At 39.4% G+C, this 12,665-nt stretch overlaps 1 protein-coding gene across 11 annotated transcripts in view; it reads left to right on the top strand.

Annotated features, from left to right (window-relative positions):
* The window catches only part of KIAA0586, a 136,657-nt gene that overhangs the window by 38,045 nt on the left and 85,947 nt on the right, over positions 1-12,665 (top strand). For all 11 annotated transcript variants that reach the window (XM_079125787.1, XM_079125788.1, XM_079125785.1 and 8 more), the window contains 4 exons: positions 1,440-1,667; positions 2,702-2,876; positions 10,423-10,617; positions 12,055-12,242. In XM_079125787.1, the coding sequence (XP_078981913.1) occupies positions 1,440-1,667; positions 2,702-2,876; positions 10,423-10,617; positions 12,055-12,242 (786 nt within the window). The remainder of the gene's footprint in view (positions 1-1,439; positions 1,668-2,701; positions 2,877-10,422; positions 10,618-12,054; positions 12,243-12,665) is intronic.

The following is a 12,665-nucleotide window of genomic DNA, read 5'->3' as shown; positions in this document are numbered from 1 at the left end:
TGGGCTGAGGCAAGGCCTGTTTGCACTTGTGTCTCTGGTTTTACCGTCCTTGTGGGAAAACCTCACCCGGCAGGGAAGACTTACCCGGTGGGGAGGTCTCGCTGGTCAGTTCCCCTCGTAGATGTTCCCCTCAATCCAGAACTCCCGCCTGGGCTGGGCTGCCTTTCTCTGGTATTTTCCCAGGGTCCCTGCCCTACCTCCTGGGCCTGGGAGCCTCATCTTTTGTAGATGAATCTCCTTAGGCTGCCCCTCCTCAGAGAATCTGCCCGCAGTCCTGGAACCTTCGCTCCGCCCCTAACTGTGTCTCTGTGCGGCTCTTCCACCAAGAAGCCTCCTAGATCCTGGAACTCTGCTCTGCACCTAATCACCTGGCTATGCGGCCCCTCCTCTGAGCAGCCACCTGGGGCCCCATACAATCGCTCCTAGTCCCAGCGACCCACCACACGCCTCTTCCTCTGGACAGCCGCCCGGTGTTCTGGTGCGGTCACTAGGAGTCCAAGCAACTGACCGCGCGCCTTCTCCTCCCGCCAACCGTCCGTAGCCCTGGGTAGTCACTCCTAGTCCAAGTGACCCGCCCCGTTCCTCCTACTCCGGGCAGCCCCTTGTTCAGGAGCTGTCGCTTTGATTTCAAACAACTCACCACTCGCCTCCTCCTCTGAGCAGCCGCCTGGAGCTCTGATGCAGTGACTGCGAGACCAAGCGACCCGCCGCGCTCCTCCTCCTCCTCCAGTCGGCCCCCCCTTCTCCTCCAGGCAGCCCCCCAGTGTTCAGAAGCGGTTGCTCTGAGTCCAAACAGCTCGCCACGCAGCTCCTCCTCTGGCAACCGCCTGTAGCTCTGGTGCAGTAGCTCCAAGTCCAAGTGACCTGCCGCGCTGCTCCTCCTCCTCCTCCTCCTCCGGCCAGGCCCCAGTGTTCAGGAGCGGTCGCTCTGAGTCCAAACAGCTCTCCTCACCGCTCCTCCTCTGGGCGGTCGCCCGGAGCCCCAGTGGTTGCTCCAAGTCCCAGCGCTGTGCTACGCGGCCTCCTCTACGATGCTCCCAGTTGTCCGAGTTCACTGCTCCAGCGGGGGGAGTGGTGTCTCGCCGGGCAACTTTACTTCAGGAAGTGCCCTGCGTTCCGTGACTACCGTCTCATCCAGGACGCCTCCCCAACAGGAGAGACTCACCCGGCTGCTTTGAGTTGGTCTCAAGTCTCTCAATATCTCTTCTTCTGAATCCTGAGTCCTGGAGAATCATGAAATGCAGCCACCCTCTAGTCTGCCATCTTGAAAACCGAGATTTTTTTTTTTTTAAATTCATGTGTAAGCCAGTTTTCTTTCTTTTAAATGCAGTTTAAACTGGTAAACTATGTAATAGCAAACAATAAATTCTAATATTTTCTGTTGTTTATGCATTACTGTGTGCATAGGTTTTAAGTAATTTTAATTTTGCTTACCTTAGGATGAACTGGCAAGAAAAGATCATGAAAAAAGGAGATCTGATCTTAAGAATCAAAGGACGAAGAAAGCTCAGAATATGAGTAAAGATATTAAAGCCAACACACAAGACAAAACTGTGAACAGATCTATAATCCCAAGACAGCATTCTCAAAAACAAACAGAGGAGCGTTTTAGAAGTCCACCTGTGAGGAGCACACCTGCATCAGGTGTACAGAAAGAGAGAAAAGAAGTAAGATCCTAATCTGGTTTTGTGACATAAGTGCTGTGCTATAATTATGTCCTTTAAGATGTAAAGAATTTATGAATAATGAATTGAATATGAAGATGTTTTAAAAATACAAGGTACTATACAAGTATAAACTATCTTTACACTATTGATATTTAAGGTTTTGAATTCATAATGTGGAAGGCATTGCACGAAATCTCTTGTTCCTTCCTTTTGAAATGTCATACTTCTTTTAAAAATTTTTATAAGAGGTAGGTCTTGCTATGTTACCTATGCTGACTCCAGACTCCTGAGTTCAGGTTATCCTTCCTTAGCTTCTGGAACTACAGGCCCATGCCACCACACCCAGCTTTTCAGATCTCATACTTAGAATCATATTGTAAAAGTCATAGCAGGTTTACCTGAGATCATCTAGCTCCTAAACCAACTGGTATCGAAAGTGTATTTCATCCTTGTGTGTGTGCGTGTATGTTATTTTTAAATTTATAAATTTACTTTTAGTGCACTTTAGTGAGTAACAAGTTGTGGTAATAGATGTTGTGGAATTTTTTTGTTTTCTGCTCTAACTAGGCTTTAATTTTCTTAAAAGTCAAATGTGAATTATTGAGCAGATCAACAAAGCATCTAGTATTTGCCACTTAGTACATGCTCAATAAATGCTGCCCTTCTGTGGCATTTGGATATGGTTGAAAGTGGGGTCAGGAATGTTTGAAGACTAGGTTTTGTTATATTTTATTGTACTTGAATTTAACAAAAAACATAAAATATATTTAAACATTTCATTTTGGTGCTAAAGATATATTAGTAATGTAAGAATTTTTGTGTTTCTTAGGTGGATGATTAGTATATTTAAATTTCATGCTTTTTAAACTCACATTTGAAAATTATATCCCAAAGTTTAAGGGCTATTTAAAATACAGTATTTTTTCTAGCCTGTATTCTTATTATAGGAACTTGAGCTAGCAAATGGAGGCTCTAGAAAATTGAGGTGTTTTGATATCTATTTTTTATGATGACTTTAATAATTTTGTATATAGGGGCATTTGAAGTCAACCACAATGATACAAGATGAGGATTATATGTTACAAATATATGGAAAACCTGTTTATCAGGGCCATCGCAGCACTCTTAAGAAAGGACCGTATCTCAGATTTAATTCTCCATCTCCTAAGTCTAAACCTCAGAGACCAAAAGTAATAGAACGAGTTAAAGGTAAGGAGCCTCATTTTTTTAACCATTTTTTTATGGTATCAGTTCAATGTATCATTTCATTTTGCTTGATTTTTTACTTCTTATACAGTTCAAATTATATAATGCTTAGGGATGGAAAAATAATTCCTTCTAAAGAGGAGGGAAGAAATAGACCAGAACTTAAAAGATGCAGAAGATAGGAGTAAGTGGGAAGAAATGTAGTAGTAAATGGTATCTTCAGATAAGGTATCATAAAATTTTTCTTTAGGGGATAATGAGTTTTGAACAATCCAAATTATAATCTAGGAAAAGTAGGCATTTCCTTGAAGACCTTGACCATTATGTTCTTATGAACTGAAAGATCAGCCGTATGCTGTTTATTATTATATAATATTTATAGACACTGTCGAAGTTTTGTTTATTCTCAAAGAGGCTTAGGTAGTAAAGGTGAAAATGTTTTTGTTTCTTTCATTCACAACTAAAAACATCTTCATTTACCTCTCCACATTTTGACTCAAAACAACCATTTCACTGGCATACTTAAATATAACTTAAATATTAAGTTTGTTGGCTGTAGTTACATTTTGAAGTTTCTCAACTGTACTTTAGCAGTCAGTAAGCTATTTTGACGATAAGTGATAATTAGTGAGTAAAAAGCCCATTTCCTTTTCTTTCTTAAAGTTGGAGCTGTGAAAATTGCTTTAGTTCCCTTTTTTTCTGAAAGTTAGGTTATCTTTTAGGATGTCAGGTTTTTTTATAAATTATACTGGTATCATTTTAATAAAGCATGTAGTTTATGAATACTGTTAACCCTAATGTTTTCCATTGTTTATTAGAGGTTTACTATTAAATTATAAAAAAAATAAATTACAATTGGAGTTTTGAAAGCCTTTTCAAAAAAAATAGCTTGAGTTTTAAAATACTTTCTTATGGAAAATAACTTTTTTTTTTGGTACCAGGAATTGAACCCAGGCAGGTTCAACCACTGAGATACCTCCCCAGCCCGTTTTTAATTTATTTTGAGACAGGTCCTCACTAAGTTGCTGAGGTTGGCTTTGGATTTGTGATCCTCCTTCCTCAGTGTCCTATGCTGCTAGGATTACAGGCATGCACCACTGTGCTCAGCTCCAAAAGTAACTTTTTCAGTAATCCTTTTAATGTAATGAGTGAGCTTGTGGACACATGGTCATTTTGAAGCCTTGCTGCCAGCTACTCCTCTCTCTGGAAAACTTTTCCTTCAGACACTTGTGGAGCTCCTTCTCAGTCCTTTCCACCTCTGCCTTAGATGTTATCTCCTCATAGAGGTCTACCCTGGCTGTTCTATCCAAGAGCTGTCTCTTGTCCTTCCTATCCCCTTGCCCTGCCTTACTGTTCTTTTTTTGTTTTGTTTTGGTTTTTTTTTGCGGTGCTGGGGATCGAACCCAGGGTGTTGTGCTTGCAAGAAGCACTCTACCAACTGAGCTATCTCCCCAGCCCTGCCTTACTGTTCTTTATAACACTTTTCACTATCTCATGTTGTTTTTTGTTTTCCTTACAACACTCACTGTAAGCTACATGAGGACAGTTGGTTTAACACCTTCAGAATGTCTGCATATGGAATAGTGCCCAACACTTGTTTACAGAGAATGAATGAATATCAAAGAATAAGAAGTAAAAATATAGATATGGTACTAAAATTTTTCTTTCTGGAATCATAAGAGGAAATTTTTTAAAAATCTGGATGTATAAACCCACCCATGTGTTAAAGATAAAAATATATAATAATATCAGGAAATTTTTAGAAAATATTTTAGTCTCTTTTTCCTTTTTTTTTTTCTTTTCTTTCTTTTTCTTTTTCTTTCTTTCTTTTTTTTTTTGTTTTGGTACTGGGACTGAATCCAAGGGTACTTCATCACTGAGCCACATTCCTGGTCCTTTTGAGACAGGGTCTTCTTGCAAGGTTGCTGAGGGCCTCACTAAATTGTTGAGGCTGACTTCAAACTTACAATCCTCCTACAAAGTGACTGGAATTACATGCTAATGTAGGACCTCCAAAAAGGAGACCCCAACTCTGTCCCACGGATCGACGGCAACCCCAATCAACCGCAGGAGGCGTCACTTGATGCAAACCGCAAGAAGCTTTTATTCCAGCACGCTGGGACCCAAATCGTGACTCATGCAGGAGTCGAGGAGTCGAGTCCCTAGCAGAAAATCTTACAAGTTCATAAAGGCAGAAACCACACATAGGGAGGGGTCGCATACGGAAGGGAAAAGGGGAACAAAGCCGCCGGGAAATTCCAAAAGGGGTCTGGGTTTGCTGATGACATATAACATGTTTCACAATGTTTTACAATAGGGTGTAGATTCTGGTCAATAGTTTCTGGTAATCTTACTGTCTGAGCACTAGCTGGCTATCTGGCTCTTACTCTTTTACTCTCTGTTTGGGGCTGTTTCCTGGAACAGCTTTAAAGGCTTTGTTCCCATCACTGGGAGGGAGACCTTAAGGAGTTGAGATAAAACAGCTTAAAAAAAATGTCCATTCTTTCATTCCCCCATTTTCTTTTTGGAAAGTTCTAATCATGGAACTTCTGTCTCTGTATACTCTTCTCCAAAGCTTGGTGGAGGGACTGGTATTGTTGCCTGAGCATTAGTACCTGTACTGCACTTACTCTCTCCCTGATGAAGGTGACTAGGCGATTTAGGATGAAGGGCCCAAAAGTGAGGAGTAAAAGCAGTATAACAAGGGGACCCATCAGGGTGGACATGAGGGTTGGGACTACTTATCGGCGGGAGGTGCGTCAACAGTAGCAGGAACACGGTGGATGCGGAGCTTGAGGGGGTTGTCCAATTTTTCCACTTTCCACGTTGGGTCTGGTGGTGGTGCAGGCTTGACATGCGAAGTGTGAATTCGGGCGGTGATGCCGTCGACTTTTACTGCAGTTGGAGTAGTGAGCAGCACTATGTATGGTAATGAGTGGGGGGTGAGTCCCATAAAGGATTTCAAAAGGAGTTAGCTTGAGGGAGCCAGGAGTATTGCGCACCTGAAACAAAGCAAAGGGAAGGAGGACTGTCCAGTCTGTTATGCCAGTCTCTAAGGATAATTTAGTCATGACCTCTTTTAAAGTTCTATTCATTCTTTCTACCTGCCCTGAGCTTTGGGGCCTATAAGCACAATGTAATTTCCAATTAAGCCCCAGGATTTTGGCCAGTCCCTGACTTACCTAGGCAACAAACGCAGGGCCATGTCTGACCCGATTACCTTGGGCACCCCGAACCTCGGGAAGATATCTTCTAGTATTGTCTTGGCCACCACCTGAGCAGTCTCCTTCTTGGTAGGAAAGGCTTCAACCCATCCTGAAAATGTATCTATGAATACTAATAAGTATCTGTATCCATACCTGGCTGGTTTTACCTCAGTAAAGTCCACTTCCCAGTAACTCCCAGGACGGTCTCCTCGGAGCCGTTTGCCGTGAGGTAGCTTGCTGGACTGGGCATTTATCATCTGGCAAGACTTGCATTCTTTTACAGTTGTATCTGCAAGCTCCCCGAGCTTCATGATGTAATACGGTGAAGACTGGACAAGAGTTTTTAAATGTTTTGGGCCCAGATGAGTTAACTTGTGAAGGTGTCTGAGAAATATGATCGCCTGTTTTTCAGGGAGAATTCTTTTTCCTTCTGAGGTTTCCCGGATCCCCTCTGGAGTCTCCAGGCGAAATCCTAATCTGTCCATTTCCTCAAGGTCTACTTCTGAATATTCAAAGTTCCTAATAGAGGGGTGTGCCGTATCCTTAGGGTGAGACATCAGTTTTTCCCCTGACAAGGATAGGACGTTAAGTCCTTGAGCCGCCCGCTTGGCTTCCCTGTCAGCCCTTTGTTTCCCTCTGGCAACTTTTGACCCCCCTTTTTGGTGTCCGGGGCAGTGAATAATTGCTATTTTCTTAGGAAGGTGAATGGCCTCTAACAGCCTTAGAATTTCTTCTTTATTTTTGATTTCCTTCCCTGCTGAGGTCAGCAGCCCCCGCTGCTGGTAGATGGCCCCATGGACATGGGCAGTAGCGAAGGCATACCTGCTGTCAGTGTAGATGTTAATTTTTCTTCCTGAGTCTATATGAACACTATTTAAAACAATTTAACATTATATCTAAAACATGAATTAAAGAAAGCCTAAGAGCTTTTAACTTTCCTTTTGCGTGATAAAGTGGCAAAATGTTTTCATGTTTCACAATATTAACCTTTAAACAAATCAGGCTCTAACTTTTATAAATACATTTATATTTGAAATTCTTTATCAGTGTAAAAAGTAACAAATTTTACACATACCCTATTGATAACAGGTCCTATACTAGAACATTAAATGATAGAAATAAATCCCCAATTAAAATTTACTCTTTATAAGTTTAAGATTACCATTACAGGCAAGTTTAATCTGGAGAATAGCAGAGGTTAATAAATTCCTTGCTTTAAAAACTTGTGGTCCTGAAAAATATGAACACATTTAATATACAACTAGTGACCATTTCACAATTACCTTGACACTTTTATCTTACCAAATTTAGTTTTTAAAGAAAAATGTAGACTCTGTAACATAGTACAATACTCTATAACAGTTGTTTAACCATAATTATATATCTCCCAATTTTTAAGACTAATTGTTCTAAAGAATAAAACAATAGACACAAAGTTAAGAGTAAATTAGTGTTTCAAATCCTTGTCATTTTACCATGTCATTCTACCATATAGATCAAACTTTGATTTATATCAGAACATTAGTATTTCACCTTAGGAAAAACCTTAAATAGTTTTAGCTGTCTCACATACATACAACCAACTTAGTTACATGCAAACTTGTTGAAACTTGCCCTTTACTTACACATAGACTTTCTTAGCACTTACTTAGACCCTCATGTATTTCATCACACAAGCACTTTCTTACCCAGAAACATTTTCTTTTTCCTTTCACTAAATATATTTCCATACCCAGAACCTTTTATTTTCTCTTTCCTATTTGTTGACCCCTTTTTGTTCACATTCTGAAACAACTCTTATGAAATTTCTGAATTTAGATAAATTACTCTATTTTAATAAGATTAAATATTTTGTTGTTTATAGTACTCTAATTGAAACACAGTGTAAACTTTTGGGACCCTTTGTATATAGAATTGCACTTGTTAGGACATAACTCTTAGTAACCTTGCTTTTAGTTTAGTGATGACACAAAGCAAGTTTAAACCCTTTTATTTACCAACCTATGAAAACACCAATAATGTTTAAGTATGATACCCCATGGAATTTAAGGAGTTAAAAGTACTCGATGTTATTTAACAATTAGCATTTTAACTTTGTAAATTAATCCAATGTCTCTACAAACACATTTGAGTAATCCCATACATGTTAACTCTAATTAACTTATTCTGTAAAAAACAAGATATCAGACAAGTGTCCTGAACAGTATTTGCTGTCTCTTTCCTGTTGAAGAAAAGTCCTAGAAACAACTTTATTAACATCAATATTTTATTAGCTTGACCACCTAGAGACTTGTGAGTTATTTTCAAAGACATTTTGCTTTTATTAGTTTACCCAATTTGAACCTTTTTAAATCACGTGAATTAAAAGTATCTGGATCCATTTTTAAATTTTAATTTTAGGAGCGCTCAGTTTTGATACAGACAAAACATGACATTAGACAGCACGACATACAAATAACACAAAATCAAGGCCTTGTAACTTTATAGGTGAATCTCCATTGTAATGTAACAGATGTTCAAAAACTCTAGTTGAATAAAAAATAGAACTGATCAAAAAAATCATGAGCTCAAAAAAAAAACATATAATTAAAAAAAAACAAGAGTCCTGGAAAAATGATACGGCCGTGAATTACTTTAGTAAAGTACCATAGCATTTACTTTGCTGGAATTTTAAAGACTCTTTTTACCTTTTCTTTCCCTGGGTTTGAGACTGGTCTCCTACAGAGCCTTTAGGCTTCTTTTATTTATATTTCAATGTAAGCCTTGACTGAGATCTGGAAGGATCTAACAGGTTTTAACAGAAACCTTGTGCCTAGGGCATTTTAGCCATCTCATCAGGACAGGTTGGATGTTAAAGAAAATTATGAGACCTTATTTTCCATTACTTTTGAGAATGAAGCTACTTTGCTAAGTTACCCTTCAGGGCTGTCGGGAGGGGGAGTCCAGAGAAGGAACCTTTGGGGTCCACCCGAGAGTAGCCCGGGCCGAGAACCCCGCAGTTGTTCCAACCCTTCCTCCACCTTGTCCGCCACAAACGCACAACAGAATCAGATGGGTGCGATCTCAACCCGATCAGCGCCCTTACCGATGGAGACTACCAGGCGTCCCTGGCTCTCCTCCACCCTTGGGGCGTCCCGCAGGGCTGCAACCTGTGGCCCTCCGGGCACGTCTACCAACCACTGTTCGGCCACTCTCACGAGTCACCTAATGGCTGCGAAACCGAAACCAAAAGCGCGCTCACAGAACCAGACCAACTAACAAAACACAAGACAAAGACAACTTCGGGGTACCCCTTCTTACCTCCAAGGTCGACTCCGCGGATGGGGGGGGCGTCTTATCCCGGACAAGCCCCCAAATGTAAGGCCCCCCAAAAAGGAAACTCCAACTCTGTCCCATGGATCAACGGCAACCCCAATCAACTTGATGCAAACCGCAACCCCAATCACTTGATGCAAACCGCAAGAGGTGTTTATTCCAGTGCGCTGGGACCCAACTCGTGACTCACGCAGGAGTCCAGGAGTCGAGTCCCAAGCAAAAAATCTTGTATCTTGTAGGTTTATAAAGGTAGAGACCACACATTGGGAGGGGTCACGCATGAAAGGGAAAAAAAGGAAAAAAGGGGAACAAAGCCACCGGGAAATTCCAAAGGGGGTCTGAGTTGGCTGATAACATACAACATGTTTCACAATGTTTTACAACAGGGCGTAGATTCTGGTCAATAGTTTCTGGTAATCTTACTGTCTGAGCACTATCTGGCTATCTGGCTCAATTTACTCTTTTACTCTCTGTTTGGGGCTGTTTCCTGGAACAGCTTTAAGGGCTTTGTTCCCATTACTGGGAGGGAGACCTTAGGGAGTTGAGATAAAACAGGCAGCTTAAAAAAATGTCCATTCTTTCAGTATAATGATAAATTCTATTGGGTTTAAATAGGTTTAGAATTTGATTATCTGTATATAATTTCAAAGGATAAAGTACAAATTGATCATTTAGACAGTGACTGGCAAATTATGGTCTACCGGTGAACTGTTTATATAAATGTAAGTTTTATTTGAATATAGCCATGTTCATTCATTTATTAACTATCCATTGCTGCTTTCATGATACATCAGCAGAATTGAACAGTTACAACTGAGTCCAAATGACCAAAAAGACTGAAATATTTACTCTCTAGCCATTTAAGATGTTTGCCAAGCTTAGATTTATGTTACTTCTGTTTGGGGGCCCTATAACTTCTTGTTAAATGGAATGAAATTTTTCTGTAAAGAAGAGTTGCTATATTTCCAGATGGCTGCATGGTAGATATTTAAGTAATATTTAAAAATATCTGCTGTTGATTATTATAGGCACTAAAGTAAAATCAATAAGAACACAAACTGACTTTTATGCAACAAAATCTGTGAAGACGGATTCTAAGATGCGGCGTCCCATTACTGCACCACCTCATGGTGATCAGCAATTTGTGTTCAGCCCAAGCAGAGAAATGCCCACTCTTTCAGGTACACTGGAAGGTCATCTAATTCCTATGGCAATTCTTTTAGGTAAGAATAAATAAAATATGTAGATGAATTATAATTTCTTAATCAGAGCTGGTACTGATACTGTAGTCACTTACCTTTTCCTGTGTGTGTTGTTTGTAGAGGTGAATGAATGAATCTTATGCTGTGTAATAGTAATCTCTGAAATAAGGGACTCCTGCTATAGTTTCACTCAGAGGAAACTTTTTTTTTTCCTTTCGGTATTTGATAGTACATAGCCATAGATGAAGTGAAACTTTATCACATGTTTATATGTGTCACTGACATTCATGATAATTTAATAATTTGAGAATTAAGGAGGGCTGGGGTTATAGCTCAGTGGTAGAGCACTTGCCTAGCATGTGTGAGGCACTGGATTCAATTATCAGCACCACATATAAATTAAAAAAAAAAAAAAAAAGGTCCACTGACAACTAAGAAAAAAATTTAAAAAAAAAGAATTCAGGAAACTAGATTGACTTGTTAATTTTGTTATATCTTAGGGAAAGTACTTTAAAGCACTTTTATGAATCTTGGAACTAGGCTGTGATAAGTAGAAATCATGTAGTCATGTCTTATAAGCTGATTGTTTGTTATTTCCTTATTTGAGGTTTCTGGTCTTCATGCAAAATTGAACAAATCATTTTTGCTATTCAAATCTAATTAACTTTTTTCTTTTGGTGCCATTGCTCTTTTGCCTTAATTTTGATGGTGATTTAAATATAATTTTTTTTAATATAAGAGAGTTATTTATTTATTTATTTATAGTGCTGGGAATTGAACTTAGGGCCTTGAGTATGCTAGGCAAGTGCTCTATCAGTAAGCTGTATCCCCAGCCTGAGAATTTTTTATTTTTGATATTATGGTTAATGACATGTCAACTTGGCAGCTAATGTGTATTCAATCATGCCTTCTAGCAATATAATAGCTAACATTTTTAAAACCCAAGCACTTTATATATGTTCACTCATTTAATACAACATATAGAGAGCACTTTGTAATATACCAATTTTATAGGTAAAAAGCTGAGGTACAAAGTGGCTAACTAGTAATTTGTCAAAGACTATACAACTAGAGTGGAGCTGGGGTTCAAATCCAAGCAATCTACTTTAGAGTTGGTGCTTTTAATGAGTAAACCGTACTTTCTCTTTACTTAAAAGTGCAGAAAACAAATGGAACTTTTGAAAGGAAAGCTGAGAAATTTTGGACATATTTTAAAATGTGGTAAGGGCTTTGTTTTGAGAATTAAATAGTAGGTGTATAGTGATTAGTACTAAGAAATGTCCCTCGTGCTAAAAGGATGACATGGCGTGTTCACAGTGGTGATAATAGAGGGAGAGGTAATCGTTGGTGTACTTTCCTTTCGTGTGAGAAAACAGCCACACAGATCCAGGCAGTAGCTTAGAGTTTTCCTTTATTTTTGAAACAGTTAACTTTAGTTTTCCTCCCTGAACTTCTTAGGGCAAACCCAAAGTAATAGTGATTCCGTGAGGCCTACTGGAGTGATTGTAAACAAGCCACACCCTGTAACTGTGACGACTTCTATTCCTCCATCATCTCGAAAAGTAGAAACTGGGGTCAAGAAAGCCAACATAGCAGTTGTAGAAATGAAGTCAGAAAAAAAGGATCCTCCTCAGCTTTCTGTACAGGTATGGCATAGTACATGAGCAGAATATTTTAGGGCAAAAGTCTTTGCCTTAATATTAGTACTTAAAATCCATTGTAATCCTTCATGGGAACTTTGCTTTCATCTTGGCCCTTCCTTCTTTAAAACTGTGATGTTAATATTATGTCCCTATCCTTGTTGTGTATGGTTTAAACTACTTTTAGACCAATAACCAGGTCACTTGACAGTATCCAGAGGGAACGATTGAACAGTGTATTATAATTAATTTTAAAAAGAAGGTGTGAGATTTATATAATACTTCAAACTTTATGAAAATATATAAGAAGAGTTGAATGAATGTAGAGAGAACTTTTTTTTGTGGCACTAAGGATGGAACTCAGGGCCTCACACATGCTAGGCAAGCACTCTACCACTCCACTGAACTATATTCCCACCCCTTTTTTTT

The sequence above is a fragment of the Sciurus vulgaris genome (assembly GCF_902686455.1).
Source record: "Sciurus vulgaris genome assembly, chromosome: 2".
Classification (NCBI taxonomy): Eukaryota; Metazoa; Chordata; class Mammalia; order Rodentia; family Sciuridae; genus Sciurus; species Sciurus vulgaris.
This window is presented reverse-complemented; position numbering and strand designations above follow the sequence as displayed.